This window comes from Perna viridis, chromosome 10 (assembly GCF_037379345.1).
Source record: "Perna viridis isolate PV_CMFRI_1.1 ecotype Kerala chromosome 10, ASM3737934v1, whole genome shotgun sequence".
Classification (NCBI taxonomy): domain Eukaryota; kingdom Metazoa; phylum Mollusca; class Bivalvia; order Mytilida; family Mytilidae; genus Perna; species Perna viridis.
In genome coordinates, this window is record NC_142454.1 from 18,262,514 (window position 1) to 18,285,987 (window position 23,474).

General features: G+C 32.8%; 2 protein-coding genes across 9 annotated transcripts in view; both read right to left on the reverse strand.

Annotated features, from left to right (window-relative positions):
- Positions 1-60: 60 nt before the first annotated feature.
- LOC148604811 (uncharacterized) lies at positions 61-7,141 on the reverse strand. 2 transcript variants are annotated; one of them, XM_088548040.1, is made up of 3 exons: positions 7,035-7,141; positions 3,881-4,067; positions 61-2,376 (listed from the first exon to the last, which is right to left on the reverse strand). In XM_088548040.1, the coding sequence occupies exons 2-3, from the start codon at positions 4,065-4,067 to the stop codon at positions 2,234-2,236; spliced, it is 330 nt and encodes a 109-aa protein (XP_088404166.1). In that variant the 5' UTR covers positions 7,035-7,141; the 3' UTR covers positions 61-2,233. The 2 variants fall into 2 exon arrangements, with proteins under 2 accessions (XP_088404166.1, XP_088404168.1); XM_088548042.1 differs by lacking the exon at positions 7,035-7,141 and adding an exon at positions 5,326-5,461.
- An 8,057-nt stretch (positions 7,142-15,198) lies between these two features.
- The window catches only part of LOC148604812 (uncharacterized), a 49,344-nt gene continuing 41,068 nt past the window's right edge, over positions 15,199-23,474 (reverse strand). For all 7 annotated transcript variants that reach the window (XM_088548874.1, XM_088548879.1, XM_088548876.1 and 4 more), the window contains 2 exons: positions 22,718-22,836; positions 15,199-18,049 (listed from right to left, as the gene is read on the reverse strand). In XM_088548874.1, the coding sequence (XP_088405000.1) occupies positions 17,388-18,049; positions 22,718-22,836 (781 nt within the window). In that variant the 3' untranslated portion in view covers positions 15,199-17,387. The remainder of the gene's footprint in view (positions 18,050-22,717; positions 22,837-23,474) is intronic.

Genomic DNA, 23,474 nt, shown 5'->3' on the forward strand with positions numbered 1-23,474 from the left:
TGATTGATAGAAAATTAAAGGAGACAACTCTGTAATGGCACTTAAATGCAATAGAAAGCATTGGATTTTTTATGTGAATTATCTTCAAAGAGCATATAGATTGGAGTAAATTATTATACATTTCATCATATAGACGTATAATGCAATAAAATTGTGTAGCCTTTTTTGGGGGGTGTATCACATATTACAGAATTTGCATTATTCTTACAAAGACTGATACTTAAGATTTTGATCCTAATCAATTTGGAAGTCAAAAGATGTTTGTTACAGATGGGGGTTAGTCAGCATTGCACAGAGGTTTTAGTAATAACAACTATAATTATTTATACTTGTTGGTCGTTCTATGTAACAAATATCCCCTCGACAAATTCACATGGTTATTTTATAAAGATTTTTATTAATAATGTAGATTTTACCTATATGTTTTTCTTCCAATTTGCCACAGTGTGGTATCAGGAGATAATAGACCATTGTATTGCCTTGAAGTAACTTGACTAAACAGGTGAAGCACTATAAATCAACAGCATTCAGAAAAGAAATATTCAGGAAATATATCTTACACAACATTGCTAATGGTAGATGATAGACCTTTTGAATACCTTCAATAACCTAAGTAGACAAGTAAAATGCTATATACAACAGCATTCAGAAAAAAAAATATTCAAGAGATTTAACATTTCACAACATCTGCTGTTTATACTTATTAAACGTATACAGAATTAACAAGTGGTTACCTAAACATCTGTGACATTTGGACAATAACTCGGAAAAATAAACACATACAATCTACATATAATATACTACATGCTGTTTTCTTTTTCAATGTGTTAATTTTGGTATTTGATAAAAACAAAACTTGTGGAACTTAAGGTAATGAGATGTAGTCCCTTTATAAAATTATTAGCATCATTTATTCATAAGAATAAATATCTTTTACAAAGACAATAGATAGATGTATATTTCCTAATATCATTCTGTTAGTTGATCCATCAGCCTAAGTTTATTTTTTATGCTTGTGAGATTATGAGCACAACTCTTATCGCACCACTTATTGCTTTTAATTGAACTTTTACACAGTAGTATCACTCAAAGGGGAGATAATCCTCATGATAACCTTTTTTATATTTAGATAGAGATATAAAGAAAAAAAAGTGCACTGACTTGACATAAAACTGCAGGAAAATATTAAACAGTTTGAAGCATATCCACTAATTTGAGTGTACATTAAAGTTTTGTTAGGTCTGTGCTCTGTTGTAATCTTTTATTTGTACAGTAACAAAAATTTAAAGAAAAATCATATTTTAAATCAGGAAAAACAGTGTTTATGATTTGAAGCCGGTGACATCATAGCAATATCGAATAGTGTAAAGCAAAACTGTATATTCAGTCTGTGACAACATATCGCAAATATTCTGTAAATGCATTTGACTGCTTAAAAATGGTGACAGCATAAATGCAGTTCAGATGTTGTTAAACATAGTTCACCCCAGCTTAGGTTAAAGATAATACTGAAAATATGAGATCAAATAGGTACTTTCTTATAATCCACACTTCACAAATACTGAACAATCATATCACTTTAGAAATACTGCAACACTTGTGAAGTGTATGGTCATTATAGGCATTCTTCATGGTTTCACCATCTTGATGAATGACAACAGCAGCACTTTTCAGAATTATAAAATGAAATGGCTCCTATATATTTCTTTTAGACATAATATGGCATGCCTCCCAGATGTTCTTGGCCACTTATAAGCCTATCTATTCCATGTTGATTCCTTTAAGCTTCTTGACAAGAGCGATAAAAGTACTGGAAACAAAATGAAAGCCATTAGATGGCATGAAGTCATGAAACTTGGGATGCTTGACTTAAGGAGGCAACCTAGGGTAAGGGACATAACTCTACATCAGTGTTAAGTTTGTATCATATTCAATATCACCAAAACCTATCAAGCTTTCATTTGAAACAGAATGAAATCAATCCAAGTTACTTTGATGCTTACATGAGATTGATGTAAAATACTGAATACAAGCATTCTAATGATTTGTAAGAGTTGTGTACCTTACCCTAATTCTACCTCCTTAATCTGATAAAATTTCAGAGAATGCTCACTGCAAACATATTCCCAAACACCAGATTCTCTTCATTCTAGTCGAACACTTATACAACCCATAAGCTGCTGAAATAAAGTTTGAAATCATTTGAACACTTGACACTGGACATGTTAATCTGCTAGCTAGATGTGATGGCTCTGTTTTTACGTGTTGGTGTGACTGTTGGTGTAAGGTATTGATAGAAATCTTTGTAGCCTACTTCATGTGGTTTCTCTCTCCTTTCCTCATCAAATGTAATGTATTTCTTTTCTCTTTCAATCACTGAAATACAATAAGAGAAATGTATTTATGCTCTACAAAGATACTAAATAAGAATTTTTAAAGATCTTGGAACCCATTTTTTAATTAAAAAACTTTAGTGCAATGGTTTAGATTGATTTTTACAGGAACAAATGTTCCACATGATAATCCTATGTTTGAGTCATATGATAATTGCTTGATAATTAACATTTGATAGTATGTGATTATCTTATGATTCTCATATGTAAATATTGGCTGGCAAAAGCATGATAATCTTGTGATAAACATATAATATAATCATTTGTGAATTGAGACATTTTAATCAAATCACTTTTGATTCATTTGAAAAAATCATATGACTCCCATGTTTGTTACCTCTCAGTCAAAATGATTTTTCTATTGTCTGTGCACCTAATGTAATGAGACATTACTTTTTGTATCTAATTTAGTCAGCCAAATTTCACTTCTCATATAAAAAATAAGTTTCCCCATTCACCATAATTTACCATGAGACAATATTGGGATTTATGTACTACTTGCAATTTAGCTTTGTTTCTGTTACAATTATTGAAATTCTGTTTTTTTTCTCAGGCGGTTCATGAGATGTTACTTTTACTTTCACTTTTCATTTGTCGTTTCTGTTTCAATTATTGATAAAGTGTTTTTTTTTTCTCGTGCCATTGATGAGATGTTACATTTGCTCTCATTTCTCATGTTATAATTGAGATAATTTCTGTTGTAATTGCAATAAAGGCTATACTCTCCATACAATAATTGAAATACATTTTTTTTCTATCATCGAAAATTTTGCATGTAGCTGATCATGCTCCCAGTTTTTAGTTGAGTCGGAGTTGCTCACTTACTTATGTTGCTTTGTATGTATTATTTTGGTTATTTTATATTCTTTGTTGTGTGTCTGTTTTCCATGTCTGGTCTGTATCCCTGGATTTTTTTTTTTTTAATTTCCACTGGAATCTTGGTTCCCTTGGTTAATCTAGCTTTCTTTTTTTGCTCTGAGGTGACACAATCCTGTGACATATTGCAATATATGCAATACTACATTTGAAAAAGAAATGATAGCAAATAATGTACTATTTAAAATCATTTTCCAAATTACTGTTATGTCTTGTGGAAATTGGATTCGAGATCTTGAGTAGTTTATCTATTTTTTTTAATCATTGTAATTAGAAAGCTGAAACATCTCCATGATTTTAGGTCAGGTTTAAGGAGGTATACCTAGGGTAAGGGACATAACTCATGAAATCGGTGATATGTTTGTATCATTTCACCAAAGCCTATCAAGCTTTCGTTTAAAGCAGAATAAAATGAATCCAAGTTAATTAGATGATTACATAAGATTGATGGAAAGCTGAATACAAACGTTCCAATGATTTTTAAGAGTTGTATCCCTTACCCTAGGTCTACCTCCTTAACCTGAAACTTAAAAGATGTCAACTTCCGTCCGTGCGAGACTCGTAAGAGTAGTCAAGGACGTTAAAAACCCATTTAGTAGATGTCAACGTACGCTCTGCTGAAGGAAGTGAGTTATGCATTTCAGTTACTGCCTTCCTCAAGTCTCCGTACAGATTGAACGATTCCACTTCCCCCTGTACGTTGGATTTTCTTTGAAGCGATGTACCACGGAGACTGAACGATAACTTTTCATCGAATGGCGGTGGCTTATTTTTCTTCTTCCTCATATCGTATTTCATCTGAAAAGAATATGTGGATGAAAAAATATTGCCATATACATTTTCGTAACTGGAAAGATTCATTTGCAGACTGAGATACAGGTCCGTTTTTGTTTAAACCACGAAAAACATGTAATTAGAATCCATAATGAACAACTATCATTTAGGTGAAGACATAAAACCCAGTTTTACATGGGAAATAAAAAATATAAAATGACAAACAAAAGAGAACAACAAGCGTTTACTGTCTCTTTGGTTTCATTTCTATACCCGCCATACGAATTGGAGAGGTATCATATGATACACACGAAAAGTTGCGTGTCCGTCCGTCTGTCCGCACCCGACGATTTTCCAGATTATAACTTTAGAAGATATTGAAGGACCTTTTTTTAACCTTGTATAGTTATTGAATATCGTTAAATACAGATATCTTGTATCTTTAGGGAGGTATCTTGACAAGTATAGATATACAAAGTAATCATTTTTATCCTTCGTGTTAATAGACTTTTGTCTAAATGATCAGTAGGAAGTGGTCATGAAACAACAAAAAATAGCTTTTTTCTTTCTAATATATGTGATCTTTGCAGGAGAAGATAACATTTGAATGCTACCTTTCCTTTTAAGGCTACCGTTATCTTTCTGAAGACAATGTTCTTAAATGGCATTTCTTTGGTTGGGCGTTTTGAATCTAAAAATGAATGCTGCGTTCAAACAACATCATACATAAATTTCCTATTTGAGATAAAGTGTTGAGATTGTACCAGTTGCATCCTAGTCGAGACGAAGGTTTATTTTAAAGAAAGTTGATCTTCACGGACACAAAAAAATATAGAAGCGTAACGTAAACACGACACATTCGTGAGTTCTTACAGTGGTAAGGAGAGTATTGAGGCCGACCCCACATGTGTCATGGTTTCAAGGCACCTATCTTAGCCGAGACCGTCGATTTTTAGGCGGTAATATTGGACCTTCCACTCCCATAAGCCTGGCGACTATGCGAATAGCTTCAGACTGGCTTGTACATTTTATCCATATAAAAATCGCGATCTTTATGGACTGATACGGCAATGTTTCTCGGTAATGCTAACCATAAGAAACCTTTCAAAGAATGACATAATGAAAAACAAACAAATAAACAAATGGAGAACAAAAATGTCCTACCCTAAACATTATAGAAGATTCCAACTTCGAACTTCAAACCTATGGTTTCTCCTAATGCTTAAGCAACACTACATTGAAAACGGTGTTCGTTTTATTACTTTGTTTTTATATTACATACCCGATTAAAGCTGGATATATTTTTTGTTAAATCCGATTACAGGAATTCAAATGCTTATGTGAACAATACTTTTAATTCTCTTTTTCGATTTTCTTCCACTTAACAGTCCATGGATGCCAATATTATCACGATCAAGTGGCAAGCAAATTTAAATTGTACACATATGTATACTTAAAATTTTACAAGTTCTAATTTCCCATAATCAAATAACGATCTATTAAATTTTCATTGGAGTTTATAGTTTTCTGGTCATTTAATGTAACTAAATTCGCTGTGCAAATAATATGTCAGAGTAATTAGTGGCCCAACTTGACGGGGGTGAAAGTAGTCTGCTTAATCTGCTAATGACTGGGGATTATCCTCGCTTTAGACACAATAACAGATTCATTACTGATTGTGGTTCTAGTAATAAGTACATGGTTTTAAATGAGAAATTAACTAGAACTGTGATCCGTTTATTGGCCTTGGACATCTTCGAATAACTAAGGCGGAGAAAGCACTGGTCGAACCGAATTCACACTATCATGCGTGAAGTAGTATAATAAGATGGACCTTGTCGCCCCTACCCCTTTACATCCGGGTTCCTATCTTCCTTGTACGTCATCTAAGTATACGCGTAAACACGCCCAGGAAGTGAAAATATTCAGTATCCAGCATTTTTCATTTTTTTTAGCGGAGTCCGAGTTGCTCATTTACTTTTGTTACTTTATATGTATTATTTTGGTTACTTTATGTTCTTTGTTGTGTTCGTCTGTTTTTCATGTCTGTTCTTTGTCCCTGGATTACATTCTTTCGATTTCCACTAGAATCTTGGTTCCCTTGATTGTTCTTTCGACCAACCAAGACATCATTATTGTCTTGTAGCAATAATGAGCAGCAGACACCTGGCATTCAGTGAATCAAGATTTTGGATTAATACCAAGCTCTTATCTATTTAAAATGTATACCACTTTGTGCTAGGCCACCAACAACTTCGAGGAGAGACTCCCTGATAAAAACGAACGTACTGCTGTATATTTCCATATTGTACACTATAATTGTGCATTTGCGTGTACGTGAGTATGTTTGGTTGAATTATATTTTATTAGTATTCTTTCAATATGGGCTCAGGAAAGTTCATTTAACACATTTTTCTGTAAAAACGTCCTTGAATCACGTACAAGTTTACTTGAACGTAAAAAGGAGACTTACTACATGTAGAATATCACCTGTCATCTTTACATGTAGGCGAAGAGGTAGACTTGTGAAATATCTTAATTTTGTTTGTTGTAGAATGCATACTAAAAATTACTGAAATAGACCTATAAGTTGAACTTGAACACTTAATCAGATTGGACTTATGTATAAACAATATTAAGGGGATGAAATGAAGAGAAAAATGCTGCACGAATATGCATATAGGAACACTAATAGGGGACTCGAAATGAAGACGAGGCGGTGCGTTGGAGGTTTGGGGTTGCTTTATAAAATGGTACAAAGAAACAGGACGCAAGGAAAACAAAGGCGTGGGTTAACATTTAAATGCAAAAGAAGAAATACTTTTCTACTAGACGGTATTTTACAATACCCGAAATATTCGTTTACTAAAAGGTTTTAAGGTGAAAAAAAATACACCTTACATTTAATGTAACAAATGTAGTGACATTCTCTATTATACGAAAAAGTTTAAATAAACAAACTTTTCTAATGAAATTTAATTTCCAACTTACCAATATACTACTGCCACCCGCGGTTTCAAAATGCACCACAATACCCTCTAAGTAACTTTTAAAATATCATTATTTATTCATATGCATAATTGTGGAATAGATCATTTAGACAAACAACGAAGTTGCGAACGATTTTTTGTTATCGACACTGGCACATTGTAAATAGACAAAAGAATGTTTAAGGCTCTCTGTCGTCAGTGTTCGATCTGATTCACGATAGCTTGGTCAGCGGGACTTTATCTCATGATTGTTGTTTAAAGTGCTGAATTGAATTTGATGTATCGGTCAATATGTCTGTTTACATAATAAATAGTGATACACAATGGAGAGACGGTAGTATGTTACTTAAAAAATAGATATTTACTCATGATACCGATATGTATCATGTCAATTTCTTATTATTGATGGAGGCGCATCCGAGTTTCGTATTTAAGATTAACACAGACTTTAAGGTAAATATTCAGTAAGTGAAGACCCCATAGCGGTAACTATGTGCGATCGTAACGCCATTGAGGAAAATGGCGCTAAATTAATCATTGACGCATTCATAGCTTTTGTATTAACATTTTTTAAGGCTCTAATGTAGTATGATCGTGTGTTATTTTCCGTTTGTTTATTGTTTCTATATTGAATATTTGTTTCAAGATGAAATTATTATTGACGAGGGAATCTTTGAAACACACGTATAGTGATAACACGAGTTGATTTACCAGTCCGTGTAGTATGAGCTTTTTTAGATAAACTTCTCGGTTAGTTGCAATCACTTAATATGTAAGAGTAGATTGGTATTTTATATAACTTGATACTTTGATGAAATTTGATGCTGAGAAACTCTTGAATAATATGGGATGAAAGTTGTGATTTTATTAATAATCAAAACGACTCTTAACCTCGAATGAAGGCGATTACAAAAAAAATATGTTTACTGATCGCTGTGAGAAACAATAAGAAATAACATAAAATGACAATGAATTAACATTTTAATGCACGTGCATGAAAAGTATATATTATGATCAAACTAGATACATGTATTGAAATCATGCCCATCACTGAACACCGTAATCTGTATAGGCGTCTATGCGACAGTTTGTATCTGAGTTATAGGTTATAATTTAGCAGCTAGATAAAAACTGAAAAGGGTAGGACTTCTTTCAACCAGTGTAGTTTAAGATTGAATGGTTTTACAGGCAGTTTTGACCAGGGTTTCTTCTGATTGAATTTCGACTTGTAACAATTTACAACAACAATCTTGTGTCTAGATGCGTTTGAAGTTTATCCCGGCTCTCTCCTTTATCTTATCTCTATTTTTGCATTATGATGATTATTTGAGGGGGAAAAATTTAAACAATTGAAATAAATATATTCAGTATGTGAATACTTTGATTATTATTATTATATAAGATTAAGGATACAATCATGGGTCCAAGGGCGGATAAAGATTTGAAGCGCCAGATATGCACATCCTTCTCCGTTTGAAGAAAAAAACAAAAACAAAACAAAACAATGAAAACATAGTGTCAAAAATTGTAACAAGCCAACATTTATTGCTGTATCCGCCCGATATAATCTCTTGTTTTCAGTGCATTATTTGCTGATAATAAATATTAGTTGTAACCATTTTAAAAAGTGAGACGAGACGACTATTTGTCTGGCTTTCCTAAGTCTCGGTTATGTTCATTTTATAAGATACAATTAAACGGGGTCAGTTCAGCAAATTTATTGTATTTCTCCGTAAAACTACGGCCCAGCATGTTTAATGACGTTTAAAAAAATAAAGAAATCCTATATCAAACCGAATTGCTAATGACAGACACCATGCGCTCTGGAAATGTAAATCTGTTGTGTTAAAAAATATTGTGTTATCTATTACTACATGTTTTTTACTTGTTTCATGCCTTACACGTAGTAAAGTATGGACAACTATGGTATCTGCTATTAGAAGTATAATCCTAGTATAAGTTTTGATCCCCTTGGTTTCTTGAAAATACAACCGAACAACTCATTAATCTCATATAGTCCATTAATTGCACATTGCAAACCTCAAATTATCATAGGTATCTGTATTATCAGTTTATCATTCTGGTTGCTTGAAATCAAATGGCCGTACCGAAAACTTCGATCGTTATTCCGGTGATTCTATGGTTAAAGAGTGACGCAAGCCTAACGGAAAACACGTATTTCTCAGTAAATACACCAAAGACGTATGCTGAAAATCGAATCATTTCGAAAAAAATTTAGACAGATCTCGACCTTAAGGTGTTCAAAGCTCATTAATTCTATAATAGGAACCATGCAAGTTGGACAATTCCTTGGCATTGTCCTTCAAGAAAGAAAATCGCGAAAGAAACTAATCTTCTTCATAGATAAAATTTTGTCCGTTAAAACTCTGGTAACCTATGTTGAAAATTTAGAGCGTTGTGTCGAATGGCGAGCTCTAACTACGAACAAAATTTTTAAAAATTCCATGGACAGACGCCTTACTGAACTTTGACTTTAACTAACTGAGAACAAATAACAATGAAAAAGAATTATTCACGCTTTATTAAAAAAACAATACATCGAACTCATTTACAAGGTAATTTATAAATTTACGCCTAAGACAATGTTTTCGACTCCAACATACGTCATTTTACTCCAAATTTGCCAGGAAAAACATCGAAAGATTGTAAACTACCATCCTGTGCAATCTTGCGCATATGGATATTCTGTAACTTCCTCTTCAATTACACATACACAAGTCAGATACTAAAAGAAACAGATTTCCTTGAATAACTTAAAATGCTTCTTTCTAGATTGAATGAACCTTTTAGTTAAGATTTTTTTAAGTGAAACTATATTAACGAAGTATAAATAAAGCCTGGATTGAATGATCAAGTATAAATAAACCCTGGGCTGAATGATCAAGAAACCAAAAAATGTGTTCTGTTTTGCCTTACAAGCCCAAATACATTTTAAAGTCCCTTAAAACAGGATGAATTAGAGCAATCAAGGGAACCAAAATTCTAGCGGAATTCAAAAGAATAAAAATCCAGGGACAAAGACCAGACATGGAAAACAGACACGCACAACAAAGAACATAACATAACCAAAATAATACATACAAAGTAACAAAAATGAGCAACTCGGACTCCACTAAAAACTGGGAACAAGGGCCAGGTGCACCGGTAGGGTAAGCGTCCTCTGCTTTTCTAGGAACACACGCCGAGTTGCTCATAAAAAGTCAAGTCCTGGGTAGATAAAAGAGGAAATGAAAACTATGACGCGTTGAACAAATCGGTTCTCATGTTGCAAATGGATACAAGCACCGTAACGATCCACGAGTTCATAATGACGACCATAAAACTTCTGTAGCGATGACTCAAATCTAGTAGCAACATAACCTTGTTCAAGAAGCCTAAAAGAAAAGGGGTTGCTAGGACATAATTTGCCATTTTTTTTGTCAACTTTACACATGAAAATGACAAACCCCTGCACCCTTCCCTGGATCACTGGGACTTTGGGGTTTTGATTTAAACAAGTATTGGTTGTATCAAGTTGATTTTCCGAGCTGGATTAAGTATTATCGTGATAGGAAGCAATAACCAACACAAAGACACGTTCACCAACTGTTGCATGATACAACCTCGGTGTTTTTTTTTACAAATATCGAGAGGCGTCTTGAATTACAAATACTGCTGACTACGGATTGTAAATATCACACAAATTTTAAGGTGAGAGCAATAGACACCTCTCTTTACTAAATGCGGTTGATTAGCACTCCTACGATAGACATGTATTAAGGACATGCGAACTACAATCGTTTCTCTACAGCTAGAAACCAGAACACTTGAACCATAGTACCAACTGTCTTTGACCCATACAGTCATGGCATATAGTTAAGACAGAGCTTTATTTTTATCATTGATCCTGTCGCTAGTAGTACATACTGGAGACTTCCGGTTACAGACCACCAATTCAACCAATGAGCATTTGGAACGTACGCAAAAATAGTCCTACGCAGAAATTACCCCTGTTCCTCATAGTGCTGTGAAAAAAGTTCTCATCTTATTTTAAAAATTTAAACAGTTTCTGAAAGGAAAAACATTTCTGTACATTTTATAGGTGCATTTTGCTTCTTGTGATGTGAAGCCTAATCTCCATAATGATTTTTAAATATACCCCTATCTTGTGAAAACACTGGGATTTCCCATGCTATTTATAGACCCTTCACTTCCGGTGACCAGTACTGCACTGCAAGTCTGCTAACCCCACATGCCATTCTGAGGATTGTGAGCTGACATATGTAGAATCATGCTGATATATAGTCCTCTGCAGGTTAAAGTTAAGGTAAAGTCCAGAGAAGCCATTGAATATTGTGAAATTAGCATAGAAGCCTATGGAAAGTGGAATTAGTGGTTTTTAGCCTTCCTTCAGGTTACAGACCACCAATTCAACCAATGAGCATTTGGAACGTACGCAAAAATAGTCCTACGCAGAAATTACCCCTGTTCCTCATAGTGCTGTGAAAAAAGTTCTCATCTTATTTAAAAAATTTAAACAGTTTCTGACAGGAAAAACATTTCTGTACATTTTATAGGTGCATTTTGCTTCTTGTGATGTGAAGCCTAATCTCCATAATGATTTTTAAATATACCCCTATCTTGTGAAAACACTGGGATTTCCCATGCTATTTATAGACCCTTCACTTCCGGTGACCAGTACTGCACTGCAAGTCTGCTAACCCCACATGCCATTCTGAGGATTGTGAGCTGACATATGTAGAATCATGCTGATATATAGTCCTCTGCAGGTTAAAGTTAAGGTAAAGTCCAGAGAAGCCATTGAATATTGTGAAATTAGCATAGAAGCCTATGGGAAGTGGAATTAGTGGTTTTTAGCCTTAAGATGAAGCCATGGCAAAATGAAAAGTTTCTTGAAATAGCTTTAAACTACTTGAAGATCTTGTTAACTTTGCCATGAGAGGAATACACTACAAAAATCCTTCAAAATATGCATTTTTTTAAGTTATAGGTCCAAATTATGGAAAATTGGTCTTTTTGGCTGATTTTTATGTCCTATCTTGTAAAAAGTGTAGAAAATTTAGTAAAAATATCAAATATTAAACTTTGAGGGCTATATTTACCTAAATATGGTGGTAATAAGCACTTGAAATCAAGTTTGGTGTAGATTTGAGCAAAAATTAGGTTAGAAATGGGGAAAAACTCACTTTCATTACTGCGGTTAAGGCCATATAAGCATTCCCCTATGGCAACATGGAAAATCCATTATTGAGCACTTTTTTTGCTTTAGGTGCCCTTTACTGGTCATGTTGTAATGTGAAAACACTGTATTTACAAATTTAAAGCCAAATATATCACCTTTTGTGAAAATTTAAAGATTTAGGATTTTTGACATGTGATCAAGAAAAAGGGGGAGGCATGTCAGAAATAAATTTTTTAAAATAGACCAATTTCTCAGAAAATGATTACTTTTAAAACTATTTCTTCATTACTATTGTTAAAAAACAAGTTGTGATTAATATTTTTTATTTGAAAAGTCAGAAAAAGTTCTTTGCAAATATTTAATGCATTTAAGTATGGTAGAATATTGTCACTTTTTTGCTCGCACAACTTGGTTACCCTATATTTAAAAATCAAATATTTAAAAAAGTGCTTGTCACATTTCACTGAAACTTTGCAAATGCATTCAGTATGTGTGTATGAAGATACCTGTATAGTGATTTATTTTTTCTAAGACAAAAAGTGATCCTTTAGGTTACAGACCACCAATTCAACCAATGAGCATTTGGAACGTACGCAAAAATAGTCCTACGCAGAAATTACCCCTGTTCCTCATAGTGCTGTGAAAAAAGTTCTCATCTTATTTAAAAAATTTAAACAGTTTCTGACAGGAAAAACATTTCTGTACATTTTATAGGTGCATTTTGCTTCTTGTGATGTGAAGCCTAATCTCCATAATGATTTTTAAATATACCCCTATCTTGTGAAAACACTGGGATTTCCCATGCTATTTATAGACCCTTCACTTCCGGTGACCAGTACTGCACTGCAAGTCTGCTAACCCCACATGCCATTCTGAGGATTGTGAGCTGACATATGTAGAATCATGCTGATATATAGTCCTCTGCAGGTTAAAGTTAAGGTAAAGTCCAGAGAAGCCATTGAATATTGTGAAATTAGCATAGAAGCCTATGGGAAGTGGAATTAGTGGTTTTTAGCCTTCAGTCCGATATCCGGGTGGATTTTAACAACCTTGACCTTACAAAGGGGGATTATTCTGAGTCCAGCCATCTACTGTTAACTTTGTTGCAATGATGAAATAACCGAAATTTCAGTCGCGATTACTAAAACAAGTTAAATGTTTGCTGTAGGCTCATATATTCTCCAGTGGTTTATATCCGTTCATAAATGTCTGGGTCGTATAGGCGAAGCAAGGATTAGTATATTTAACTCCTTGGGCAAAGCGATTTCAAGCAAATTGTCAAGTCATTACAAAACCACAGCGCTTCGAACAAACGAAAACAACACTAGAAAAACGTCTTTACTACTCGTAAAAGACATTACAAAAGCATGCAAAGGTACACCAATTGGGGACACTAAAAAGGGCATTAGAAGGGAACAATACAGAATACAACTCTAATTAAAGACTAAAAAATATACACAGAAAACGCACGTCATTAACACCAATAAGTCATAAAAAAAGTTATCAACTGTCATGAATTTAAAACCAGGTTTCATTTCCCACTCAGTCACAAAAATGCAGTAAGATCATTGGCTTGTCAATTCTGTTCACAAACGATGGTTCTTTCTAATTAAAATGTGTTTGATTTTTAATGATATTAATGGGCATGCGGGTCAAATTGTACCAGGATCGTCAAGAAATTTAGAAGGCCTAATAAATATATTCCAAAGAGAATCACCAAAGTATCCGGCTTTTGAGCAGCTGTCACATTTTCATAAAATTTCAAAGATGATTGGAAAATAAACGAAATGAAAATTTCTGTTTTGAGTAATGAAGTATTTGGTCATGAAAAATTTTGGGTTCCTTATTTACACACTTTGTTTCAATGACACCTTTTATTTTTTTTATGCAAACGAACTTCTTGAGCATACATACTTACATTTTTTAAGATAAGGTACATGCATGCATACATTGAATGAAAGCGTACAGTAAATTAATGTGAATAGGTTTATAGATATTCATATATTTTTCTTATCATAATAATTTTAAGTTACTCATCTATAAACCTGTTCACCCTTGTCAGTTGGTGATGTAAGGGTGAAATGTAAAATCTTGACAATTTATAAAATAAATAAAAAATAAAAAAAAAGAAAATAATCATGACTATCCAAGACAACTAGAATTCTGCCCCATGCCACTGGACAAATTTACGTAACTTAAAACACCTAGTTTTCTCAATTGTAAGCCATCAAATCTCCCCTAGACTACCAAGGACGTAGCCTGGTTTTCTAAGGCTAAGACGTAAATCAAAGTTTTTTGTTTTTTGTTTTTCAAAAGGGGGGGGGGGGGTGGGTGGTGCGATCGCACCTGTCGCACCCCCTGGCTATGGCCTTGCCTACGAATGTACAAAAAATGCATGTGTTGTGCTACATGAATACCATATAACATGTTATATCTATATATTGTATTATTGTGTAGTCATCTGTGGATATTAATGTTGAATGTAAATGTCCCTGATTGGATTAATGAAAATTTGAATTTGAATTTGAGTTAACCTGATGTGTAGGACAGGCCAAGATGTAAAATATTTCAAATTTACAGCCAATTTAATACAGTTGATCCTTGAAAGTAAAGGGTAATTGAAGCATCAAGTGATTAGACAAACAACAGGACAGAAAATGGCCATACATCCTAAATTGATGTGATCTTTTTGGTAGATATTTATAGAATTGTTTCCAGCTAACAAACATAAGTTGTTGAGAATTAACTGACAATAAATAACAATCTTGTTGTATGCAAAATTGGGTTTTGAATAGAAGATAATGTTTTAGCTGATCTACAGTACTAAATATCTTGTATGAAAGGACTTAGAAATTGCTTGCATAGATTGACTACATTGGTGTTGAAAATTCTATGCCTAACTGATCTACAAAAAAAGATAAAACTCAGTCATGTATTCCATTTCTGGATACAAAACACAAACTACCCTTTTCAAAAGGCTTTATTGTCAATACAAAATAGTACACAACCAATAAAGAAATTCATCTTTTAAATAATGAGATTTTTCTTCAGGCTATAATTATTGAGACACAGACATGATCTGTTTATTATCTATTGTCTATGTATTACTTTTACTGGTACCCAAATTTGGACTCTTTCATGATAGTGATGATCAACAAAAAAAAAAACCAAACATCTTGATGAACAAAACTGATAATTCATGTAAACAGTGATTAATAAAGAAAAACAAAAAATGCTTATGTTTAAGTCCACGTCATATGGAATTTAAGTACCTTGAAACCTGTCTAAACCAAACCCTGAATAATCCAAGGACCTGCCTTAACCATATACTTTTGAAAGTCCCTTTATATCAATTTCAATGTATTGTGCACCTTCGTAAACCTGTCTAAACTGAACAAATTTTTAAGGCCAAAAAGGGTTCTGTTTAGACAGGTTCCAACAAATTCAAATCATCATTTACTTTGAAATTACTAGAACCTGTTAAAATTCAGTACATAGCAAATAAATAATTTTGGAATTTTAAATATTGATTGGCAAAACAAATGATACTGGTAGGTAGGTCAATAATACGTGTCTGAACATGTAAGACATAAAAAATGCTACAAAATCAAAGTCTAAAATTTATAGAAATTATCTATTTAAAATATTGTTCCCTTGGTTGAATTGCAAATTTCTCCAATCTTACACCAGTTGACCTCAACGTAAATGAGAAACTTTTCCTGAATGGAAGTGAAAGAAGTTTGTCCATCAGAAATAAAAAAATACTTTAATTCTTTTTGACTACATTGCAATATTTGTGGAAAGAATTTTTTTCACTATATACATGAAAACTGTACAGAATTATCAAGAAGACCATTTTTAATGGCAAACAATTGAGTGATTGGTAATTATAAAAAAAATCAGAAATTTATGTTTATCACAAATAACTCTCTGCATGATTCTTAAATAAACTAATAAATAAATCAAAGGCACCAATAACTTATATGAATTTGTGAGCTTTATAAATGCACATCAATAACAATGAGCACCAATAAAACACCTAGCACTACTTCCTGTCAGGGGAAATAACCCTGGAGTTAATAGGGGAGACAACCCCATCAGTCAATTTCTGTATAACAAATTAATTATTTTTAACAATTACTGCAAAGTATACATGATTAAATTGCAAAAGAATTACACAACTTTTTTGTCAGGTAGTAAAACATACGTACAGTTTGTTGAGCCTGATAAATATACACTGTATGACCAATTGTTAAAAATGTTTTTCTCAACTCCCTGTTAAAACTTGCGAGCATTCTTGAGAATGCATTTTGTTAACACTTAAAATTAAAAAAAATATAGATACAACTGCCCATTATTACATTTTTTATATAAATAAACATACATGTTTTTAATAATGATTTTTCGAATTCAAATGAGCTGACAGCAAAATAAAGAAAGAAATTCAATTTATTAGCTAGCTTCACTTTATGTTTATAAAATTAAAGTTGAGTGCAGGAAATTTTCAACATAATTTTTTTCTTAAATGAGCAATATTGGAAGATAAATACATAACAAAAAATGTCCACTAACAATATCTAACAACTCCATTATCACAGTAATACAATGGCAATTCCATAAAATTATCTTCCTTTACACAACTTGAATTTCAGAGTACAAAAAAAGAAATTCCAAAATAAATCTATAAGAAATGGTAGAGCTTGTGGAGAATTTAACTGAAGTCTTTAAAATATTGACACATTCATCAAAAATATCAAAATCTTTCCCTATCAAAAAACAAACCTTGCATAATCGAAAATATACCCAAAAATAAATTATTGAAATAAAAAACCATCAGAGAGATCAGATACCCAATATTAAATATTTTGAAGTGAGAAAGAGCTGCAACTTCTAAACAATAAATGCAATAATCACAATTATTCAAATTTGTCTGTATTTTATGGTCTAAATCACTCTGTCAAAGTTTCAAGAGAATCTGTTGTATAATTTTATTTTTGAATAGCTTAATTGCCTTAATAAGTAAGCAAGATTAGTCTGATTAATTTCATTTTTTGCTTAATTTTAATTCCACATTCTTAAATGTTGCTTTACCTACACCTAATACTGGGAAATAAATTAGTGTACATAATATAACAGATAAAGCACTTAGTGCTATGAGTTAATCAATTCCCACTTCCCAGCATTAAAGTTAGAATGTTCACGATGCCCTGTTAAGATATCCGATTCATTGGACGGACTTGTAGAAAGGTCAAGAGGTCGATCTTGACTCTTGTCATAGTCTTCACCTCCAAATTTTTCCCCACCAATATCCACTTTGAGTGGAGAGTTGGGCGAAATTGATACTATTACTCCTTCAGTTTGAGTAGAAATTGTCTGTGTAGCTGAAGAATGAGTTAATATTGTAGATGACAACATCGGATTTGATGTAAAACTTGACACATGTAGAACATTGTGTAGCGGATGAAGATGGGTAGGCATATTGTGTGGCATAAGTTTACTTGGTGACATCGTCATCATGGGATTCATTGGAGAAGGCGGAATCTGTAACTTTGTGACGGGAAATATTGGCTGCTGCTGTTGAAGAGATGCTGGAATTTTATTCCGATTTTTTTCATCCTCTTCTCGATAATAATGTCCATGTGTTCTAACATGTTTACGTAATGAGCTAGGGTCAGTATAACGCTTATTGCAACCTGGCATTTTACAAATGTAAGGTTTTTCCTCCTGATGTGTTCGTACATGTTTAAATCTATCACTTGAGTTAGAGTATGCCTTGTTACATCCTTCAACAGGACAAATGTATGGCTTTTCACCTATAAAACAGAATATTTCATAAACATTGTAATTCCATTGATTTTAACAGATTTTTTAGAAACTTCTATAAAAAATTCTGTTTTATTCTAAGCAAATGTCAAAATAAAAGGATATATCTAGTGACCAAGTCACAATGAGACATTTATTTGCACATACAATCAACCACACTTTAGTCATACACAATTCATCACATTAAGTCAAACACACCTTTACTCATCATCAAACAGGAAATTTACAAACTATCTTGCAAAGTCAAACACACCCTTGTTTATGTTCCTACAGGCAACCCAACAACCAAAAAACACAAAAGCCCTCACCTCTAAAGTTATTACCAGATTTCCTGTGCTCTGTGCAAGAATGATATTAAAATTACAAGATAACAGTTGAAGAACAAAATTAACAGTTAAATATGTTGTTGGTTAAATCAAAGCCGCTAATCATCAAATATTCACTGTCACTGATTTTGGCTTACTTTAAACATCCGAAATGGCAAGAATGCAATATTCTCTAAAATCGTGTAACTTCTGCTAAAATCTTTGATATGATTGCATATTCTTTTATAACTGTGAATGTTTTCAATTTCCCGGAACCAGATTAAAACAACTGGAAATGGCTACATATAGATATCAGGGTCCTGATAATATATTTGACCTATATATAGTCAATTGTTATGAGGCCCTGCATCTGAATCAGAAACTGGGTAATATTACATACATTCAATGCTGACCAATCATTTTATCTTTTAAGGTAAACTTCACGTTATCATGCAAGCAAAAAACACACATTGACATGTGTATATTTTTTAAAAGAAGTATGTTGTAGTGATCTTTGGATCGGTTATGATGTTGACCAGGGAACCAGATTAGGAACCACATTAAACAACTTGCAATGAATATTCATAGATATAGGGGAAAGGGACTACTCATGAATATGTATATGACCTATATAGTCCTGTAACAAGCACCTGTGCCTGAATCAGAAACTGGGTTAAGTTCAATGCCAACTGATCATTTCAAGTAAACTTCCCATTCTCATACAAACAAGAAAAACACTTAGAACATACGTGTATAATATTTAATAGGTACATTTTTATCTAGTATGAAGCTAGAAATACGGCATTAAACACGGCAAAGATCTGGGGCATAATCCCTATTACTTGGCTTTGAAATAACTTTGGTGTATAAAAAACCAAAGGGAAATGATTTCCATGAAGAAAAAGTCATTACAAAAATCATTGAAGAGAAAAATTTAGAACTTTTATAAGAGATATAACATTTTACGCAGATGATCTTTATCACCATCAGAATAAAATGAAGGTCAATTGTTGTTAATGAATTTGACTTTAAATGTGTAAAATGCCTGTCTAATAACTTGAATAAAAAAAACATTAAAGAGAAAGATTGAGATGTTTGACAAAGAAAGAATATGGGCCAATAAGGGCCATATTTGGTCCCCCTATTTTAAGAAAAAATAAGTTTGATGTAAATGACAAAAATGTGATACATACTGTTTAATGAATGATTTAAATTGTATTTAAATGGTTTTAAATTTTCACAATTACATTAATTGTCAGTTTTATGGAAGCCTAAAATCTGCCTAAAACAACAAAAGTGGGGGAAAATGATAATTTTTATTGCTACTATCGTTATTTTCAATTTCGGTGTGCACCGATGTGACCAAGGGATATCTCGACTCATTTGGACACTGATTGATGTGACATTTAAAAATCATAGACAGTCAAGTTGGCCAAGGCACTAAAAAATTGCAAAAATGTTCCAAAAAATGGTGAACAGAAATTTACAGAATTCCAACTTTGGGATATCATATTTTCAATCATCGAAAGATGATATGCTTTTCAATATGGTTGAATGTGCTAAACCATATATTTAACATTCTAAATAACAGAAAAAAAACTTTCCATATCAAATTTCTTATTTCAAGTCATGCAGGGAGCCAAATATGTCCTTTTGTATTAGTGACCTTTAACATTTAATGCAGATGCTCTATATTGCCCACATTATGAGATAAAGGTCAGCAGTTGTTAATGATTTTGACTTTACAGTTGAACTTTCTTATGACTTTTTATCCAAGCTTAGTCCTCCAGATTAAAAACGGCAAAATATCAAATTTGGATTTTTTGCTTTTGGACTTTACAACATTAGTATTCTTGAAGTAAATATTTTAGACCTTTTTCCAGGTTTTAATAAGCTTTACTTGTTTAAAAGGTATAATAAGGGGATCATAAGCTCCTTTTGGATTTACAATGCAATGTGTTGAGGGGCAGCTGTATACCATTCTCTGTCATAAGTTTTTAAAAGGTGTTTAAAAGGGATGATTCTGGGAACTAAGGAATTAAGTATCAGTCTCTGAAGTCATTAGGCAGCATGTGAAACAAGGGATAAAACAACCCAACTCTTTAACAGTGTAATGTCACTACATCTACATACAGAATCACGGATTTAAGAAAAATTTTCTAAACCATTTTGGTGAAATGAGTTATAATTACACTGATATGCACTGCAAATAAACATTTCAGGGGCAGATAACTGCAACAAAAACCTCCATTCTTAGAAATTCTAGTGAATATACCTAAACATATCCAGTGATGCAGAAATTAAAAAGTGGTCATACTTCTTCCAGTGAAACTATATTGCCACATTATAGTGAGTTTTTGACACAAGTGTTTAAGATTACCACCATTTTGCCAGATTCTTAAAAGGATTTGCACAGTTACTGTACAATGATTAGATAGGCAATGCATTTGGATATTTTGTGTTTAGAATCTGTTATTTCAAGGGGTAAAAGAAAAAAAAAACAGTAAAAAAGGACCCATAAAAATCGAACTTCTTTTGCAAAAAGTCATGACACTCCTATTTCTTCCTCTCCAAAGCCTCTCATAATTAAAACTGACATTACATCAATAAAAACTAAATCTGGCTTATTATCTTTGTGTTAATATGCCAGACTTATTAACTCCAAGGTGAAAAAGGAGCATTTTTATTCATTGACCATACTTGTGCAGATGTTTTGAAATTAAAAATTGACAGTTCAAACCTGAAAATGTCGCCATTCACAGGTTTTTAGATATACCATTTAGCACCTTAGTTTCTGTCTAAGTAAAAACAATGAAAATTTGTTATCCCTTCTCAAGCTTTCTGTCTGCCAAAGTAGCCATTCAAAAATATGACACTAATGAAAAATTATGTCGTTCATTTGCATATTGAATTAACAATTAAGTTTTCATTTGACAATTAACATTTTCCTTACTTAATGAACAACCATTAAAGAAGTTGGTTCGGTAGGAGCAAAATTTTGCCTCAAAAACAAAGTCTACATGAAGAAAATTTAATGTTGTTTCTCTAGCCCTTTAATGTGTTTTATAGTTGATTTTATTGGTTTATCGTAATAATTTGAACATATACGGTCATATATGCCCTTAAAACTTGGCTGAGAATAGGAAAATCTGCTAAAAAGGCTGGAAAGCACCAGATTTTGTGCAGTTTTTCACTCTTTTAACAATGGCCACATGCATGTTGACTCTCGTACTTCATATGTTTTGTGTATAATTGTCAGTTACAACTCGTGTAAAAATACTTCCGTTCCACACAAAAACCATCTTTAAAATTGCAGAAATGTTAAAAGTTGAAGGTTTTTGTAAAAGTTACATGAATGCATACAGTTATTTCTGGAATAACGACATAAATCTCGTCAAAAAACATCTTATATTCAGTGTTTGCGACCATTTTACTATTCTACTACTACCTAGAAATCAGCTATAATCAAATTTTCAAAAACGTCTAAATTATGAGGCCAAAAGGGGTCTTTACTGAACTTTTTCCTTAGTTTTTTTTTCATTGTATGGAAAAGATATTTCTATTTTTAGCCATGTAAGATAATATACATAACTTAACTGTGATACCACAATAAATCTTTTTATGATGACCTCAGAATCCTTGATGGTCGGATTTCTGTTGGACAGGAATTATTCTGCTGTGCGAATACTGAAGTTTAAAATATGGGACAACTCAGTGGACTTAGGACAATCACACCCAACTTAACATAAGTGACATATCTACTGAGAAGGCCACTCTAGCTAATAACTCTGTCCTCTCACTGGATACAACTGACCTATATAAGAAATCCAATCAATTATGAAAGAATAATCAAGGAAACCAAGGCTATAGCGGTAATCAAAAGAATGTAATCCAGGGACAAAGACCAGACTTGGAAAAGAACATAAAGTAACAAAAATCATACATACAAAGTAACAAAAGCAAATGAGCAACTCAGACTCCACTAAAAACAGGGAGCATGGACCAGGTGCACCGGTAGGGTAAGCCGGTCTATAACTGGCTACAATGCTAGTATAAGTACAACAAATCATCTATAACAGACTCTGATAAGCCACATTTTTTTGTCAAGCCTAGCATGAGTAGTAACTATGTAACCACAATAAATTAAAGTGTCGCACTAAGTATTTCAAAAGTTCTTTGAGGTTCCCCATCATACCTCTATGTGACCTGATGTGCATTTTGAGGTTTCCCATCCAAGTAATATATTACCTTATGTTACCTGTAGTGTACTTTGAGGTTTCCATTCCCAGTTTTATTTTACCTGTATGTGACCTGTAGTGTACTTTGAGGTCTCCCTTTCCAATTTTATCTTACCTGTATGTGACCTGTAGTGTATTTTGAGATTTTCTAATCTGGAGAAACATTTCCCACACAATTTACAGCTATGGGGTTTCTCATTCGTGTGAGTTCTAATATGAATCAACATTTTGTATCTGAAATCACAGAAAAAAAAACATTCATCAACTCCTTTTTGAGTTAGTTTTTAAATTTCATGCTATAATTAGTCTTCTTAAAAATGTTTTTACTGCAAATGTATATTTTTCAACATTTTCTACACAATTTATTATTACAATAAAGAGCTTTGCGGAGTGCAGCCTGATATGACTACAGCATGTTGAACATGTTAAAAGGTGAAAGATGTTCTGCTTTATGGGTGTCTTTCAAAGAACTTTGCCTTCGTTCCAAATATGAAATATGATTAAAAATGCAGGCAGAGATTTTTATGAAAAATCAATGTTTTCTAAAATTTATAAATCAGACCATACAAAAATTAAAACATATTTTTTTTGGTGTGGTCCCATTTCATACCTCTTAAATTCTTAAACAATTAATGATAGTCTATCCTGTAAAAAATTGAAGACAGGAACACTTTACATCAGAATAATCAAAATCAGATTAAAAATAAACTATTTCTAACAATGACAACACCTATTTTTCTTCTTTTAGCCCCGTACTTGTTAAGGGGTTGGGGCAAAAACCTCAAAATATTATAGGGCCATCCACAAAGTCTCCTAGATCAATGTGCTGTAATTTAAAAAAAAATTGAATGAACTAATTTTTCTCTATTAAA